Source organism: Suricata suricatta, chromosome 12 (assembly GCF_006229205.1).
Source record: "Suricata suricatta isolate VVHF042 chromosome 12, meerkat_22Aug2017_6uvM2_HiC, whole genome shotgun sequence".
Taxonomy (NCBI): domain Eukaryota; kingdom Metazoa; phylum Chordata; class Mammalia; order Carnivora; family Herpestidae; genus Suricata; species Suricata suricatta.
The window spans coordinates 4,981,937-4,986,116 of record NC_043711.1 but is presented as its reverse complement, the minus strand read 5'-3'; the positions used below and the strand labels follow the sequence as shown (position 1 = coordinate 4,986,116).

The following is a 4,180-nucleotide window of genomic DNA, read 5'->3' as shown; positions in this document are numbered from 1 at the left end:
GGGGGGGGGGAGGAGACTCCCCTCCTGGAGGAGGTTGTGGGGGTCAAGCAACTTCAAAGTGGAAGACTCATCTGCTGAGGAATGGAAGGAGCCAGACTTGCAGGAGGTGGGGGGCTGGGTCGGGTGGGCACGGCGAGGGGGGGGGGCAGGGGCAGGTGTAGGGAGGGTGGCACAGGACAGGGCTGGCCTGCAGGGTCCTGAAGAGGTGACAGGCGGCCGGCCGAGGCTCATCGGAAGCTGATTTATGCCCCTTTTCCGAGTGTAAGAGGGGCCACGGATACCCGTCCTGGGGTCCTGGGGAAACTCACGTCGGTGTTGCAGGAGCGGTGCCGCCGCCTCTCACCCAGGCAGTACTTGCCCCCGATGGTTGGCCTGGAAGGGAGGGGGGAGGGGCAGAGGAGGTAACGGACCGGGGGAGATAGGGGGAGATAGAGGGCCCGCCCCAATCTCTCTTTACGAAAGGCCTTAAGATCTGACCTGGGGCTGTCGCAATGACGGCTGGAGGAGGACACGCCGCCGCCGCACGTCCGGCTGCAGTCGCCCCAGGGGGTCCACGGGCCCCAGGCCCCGTCCACGCCCTCCGGTCGCGACCCGAAGGGGACGCATACTCTCTTGTAGCACCACTGCGGGGAGGAAGCGGCGGTGAGCCGGGCTCCCGGGATCTCGGCTCTCCTTCCTGCCCCTCTCCCCCTCCCAGCCGGGGGTCTCAGCACCCCTGGGATGGGACGGAAGGGGCGAGGGTGGAAGTGGGGTCTGAAGACCCCGACGTGGGTACTGCCGGGGCGTTGCCTGAGCAGACGGCCACCGGCAGGAGGTGAAACCAGCTTGGCTGGAGACCGGGCGGGGCCAGAGCCGAAGGAAACCGAAAACTGCAGCGCGGTGGGCGGGGCCCGGGGCAGGGGGCGGGGCCCGGCGGGCGGCGGGGGCCGCGCTCACCCCCTTGTCGATGGTGTGCGTCTGGCACAGCGTGCCCTCGGCGGCTGGAATGCTGTTGGTGATGCACCGGTTGCTCTTGCTCAGACACCACAGCTCGCTGCAGACCTCCTGCGGGCCAAGGCGCCCGCTCAGGCTCGCCCCCCGCCCTCCTCCCTCTGGCAGCCCGCCCGCCAGGCGGCGACCGGCTCTCGGCCGCCTAGCAGTGGGGCCCCGGGTTTCAAGGAGCCTTCTTGAATCCTCCCGTGGGGCATGGCCTGAGACCTCCTCTCTGCCTTGTGAGCCGCACTTATCCAAGGGCCGTGTGTGCCACAAACTCCCTTATGCATTATTACCCCTGTTTCACTGAGAAAACCGAGGCCCCGAAGGCCGAGTCACTTGCTAGGGATCACACAGCTTCTAAGGGGCAGCCTGGGTTCTAACCCAGACCTTCGAAAGGCCTGTCTGTGACCGGTTCACTCTGGTGCCTCCTGAGTTTCCAGAAGGAAACGTGGGACCGGCTGAGGAATGATGATGATTCTGCATTCCTTTTCGGGATGGGTGAAGCAGCCCTTGGGTCAAAGGCAATCCTGAAAACACAGGCCCGGGAGATGGCCCGGGTCAAAGGCCTCATCTCTGAGTTGTTCCAGCTGGTGATCCTCCTATGGCCCCCACCCGCCCTGGCAAACTCCCAAAGCTTTTAATCTGTGGGCGGCTAGGGGGCCAGGGGAAAGGCCGGGCTGGATCTGGGTGGGACATTCATTCCTCTACTTCCCCCACTGCAAAATCTGCCCACCTTCTTGTCTGGATCCTGGGCCAGTCCCAGGAAGTCACTCTGACCCTTTAGGTTAATATCCCTGGACAAACGCCAATGGATTCGAGTGTGGCCAAGTCTCTGACCCCCTGGCCTACATCCGCCCCACCTCCCGGGGTCTTCCCTCCCCAACACCCAAGAAGCAGAGATCCTTTGTTCTCCTTTTTAACAATTATGTGCAATTTCCTCTCAACCCAATGCTTTCGACTTTTGAAGATTTGGCATTGGCCCAATCAGTGGCTACCAGAGGGGCCCTTGTCCAGGTCAGCCTCTGACATACATGTGAGGAGTTCAGAAGGTTTTTCCCAAATCTGCTTCCTCAAACGTCCTCCAGAGTCCCTGCCTTCTGCAGGCGACTTCTGATGGGGACACGTCTCAGCTAAAAACTCAGCCTGGTTTTCTGGCTTTATTTGGCTTGGGTCCTTATGGCCATTTGTGAAAAAGAGCACATGCCCCAGGGTCCCTTGGGATCCCTCTTAAAAGAGGACGGTCTGTTCCAGGCCTGTTTTTCCTCCTGTCCACAAGGAGGCGCTGTGGTGCACATTCCGGGGAGGGGGGCACTCTGGGAGACTTCAGCTCCGCCCCTGACTTGCCGCACATGCCCCTCTTTGGGCCTCAGTTTCCTCATCTACAGCGCAGGCCTTGCCTACCTAAAAAGCATGTGACAGGGCAGATATGGGAGGGATTGCGTAAATTCCCTGATGTTGTGTAACAAGGACCACAGCTATCTCTCGACTAGGCTCGGGGCCCAGCTCTTTACACGTTAGCCAAGTGACATGTAGTCAGTACTTTCCCCCTTTGCCAGGGGCGCCGGGAAGATGATCCTTGGAGAAATAAAAGGAAGAATCAATTCAACATACAGCCAGCACTGATCATGCTCCGTTTTCTGGCACTTCCTCCCTTGACCCCCCCCTTGTAAAGACCTGGATTCGAATCCTGGCCCTGACACGCCCTGGAACTGTGACTTTGGGCAAGGCACTCTCCCTATGCCTCAGTCCCTTCGTCCATCATGTGGGAATAACAGGATCGCCAAGAGTTTAAATCAGATGATACACATCACATGCTTAGCACATAGTGAGCGCTCAGGAAGGTGTCAGGCACTGTCATCATTGTTGGGACACCTGGGATACGGCAGGTGACCTAGGGTAGCTTCCGGATTCTTTAGAAATTCACTAAGGGTGCTGTCATCAACGGCCAAGTTGGGGGTGAGGGGGGCAAGAGTAGATCGGCTAGAAAAATCTTCCAGGGTGTATCTCCTTGTCTTGCACTAGAATGAAGTGAGGGCACTTTACCAGCTGTCTGTTCCTCCTCATGTTGAGTGAGCATGGCCTTGGCTCGGACATGGCCATCCAAACTCTGACCTTTGGAGTCTTGAGGAAGCCAGCAGGCCTCCAGTTTCTTGGGGGCAGCTGGGGGCGGGATCCCCAGCTTGCTCGTCTAGGACAGGATGGGGCTTGGGGAAGTCAATCTAAACCTCACAACGAGCGAGGAGGTTGGGCAGGAGGCTCAGAGCTCCTAGCCGAGGGTCAGGGTCAGGGCCAGGCGATCCTGTGGACCAGCTGGCGGGAGATGTGGGGAGTGAAGGCAGGGTGTCCCTGGAAGGCTCTGTCTGGTCCTCTGCCACGTGGGGAAGACAGTCCATCCCCAGGGACCGTTCCCACCCAGTTTGGATGTTTGGTTGAAACCTGCCCAGTTAGGGGGCTTGGGACGTTACTTCTGCTAAAGCCATAGGTGGCCTGATAGGACGGACAGAAGGTAATGGCCATGCTCTCCTTGGCCCAGCCCCCCAAAATCAGATCCCATTCCCCACCCTGAGTGCATGTGGCCTTTGTGCACCTGGGTGCCCCTTTCCCCCCAGCCCCCACGGGGCTCACCCCGCTCCCGGCTCTCCCACCCCCTGCGGCCCCTCCCCTCCCAGGAAAGAAAGCAGGAAGGCTCTCTCTACCCCGTATTTACACTGACGCGATTTGACTCCATGTTGGAAGCGACACTGTTCATCCGCGTCGTAGGCCTGGCCGGGCGCCACCGTGGGGTACACGAACTCCTGTCTGGGGGGCCGGTTGTTCAGGCACAGCCCCAGGCCTGAGCTGCGGGGAGAGGACGGCAGCTGTCGTGTTAGGGGGCCGCAGGCCGAGAGCTGGGGGAACCCAGCGGGCCGCGGGTTCTGGGGGACCTCTGGCGTCGGACCCTTCCCCCACCCCTGCTCCCGCAGACGCAAGCCTGAGTGCGCGGGGCGCGCACAGCGTCCTCACTCCAGAAAGCTGGTGATGTAGTCGCGGCTGCAGGACGACCACACGAACGGGTTGGTCTTCATGGTGATGTGCGCGGCCATGAGCTTGGCCGGGTCCTGGCCCCGCGCCCCGCAGCTGTTCCCCACGCCGTCGTGGTTCATGCCGAACCTGGGGGGAGCGGCGTGGGCTCTGCCGGGCGGCCTGGGATCGCGCCGGCCGCCCC

The 4,180-nt window shown here is 61.2% G+C and overlaps 1 protein-coding gene and 1 long non-coding RNA gene across 5 annotated transcripts in view; one reads left to right on the top strand and one right to left on the bottom strand.

The window, feature by feature from the left end:
* Window positions 1-4,180, top strand: part of LOC115273177 — a 31,729-nt gene that overhangs the window by 12,212 nt on the left and 15,337 nt on the right. The gene's annotated exons all lie outside the window — the stretch shown is intronic.
* ADAMTS10 (ADAM metallopeptidase with thrombospondin type 1 motif 10) overlaps window positions 1-4,180 on the bottom strand; it is an 18,557-nt gene that overhangs the window by 6,483 nt on the left and 7,894 nt on the right. For all 4 annotated transcript variants that reach the window (XM_029916106.1, XM_029916108.1, XM_029916107.1 and 1 more), the window contains exons 10-14: window positions 3,979-4,125; window positions 3,672-3,813; window positions 937-1,044; window positions 478-623; window positions 309-372 (exon numbers count right to left, since the gene is read on the bottom strand). In XM_029916106.1, the coding sequence (XP_029771966.1) occupies window positions 309-372; window positions 478-623; window positions 937-1,044; window positions 3,672-3,813; window positions 3,979-4,125 (607 nt within the window). The remainder of the gene's footprint in view (window positions 1-308; window positions 373-477; window positions 624-936; window positions 1,045-3,671; window positions 3,814-3,978; window positions 4,126-4,180) is intronic.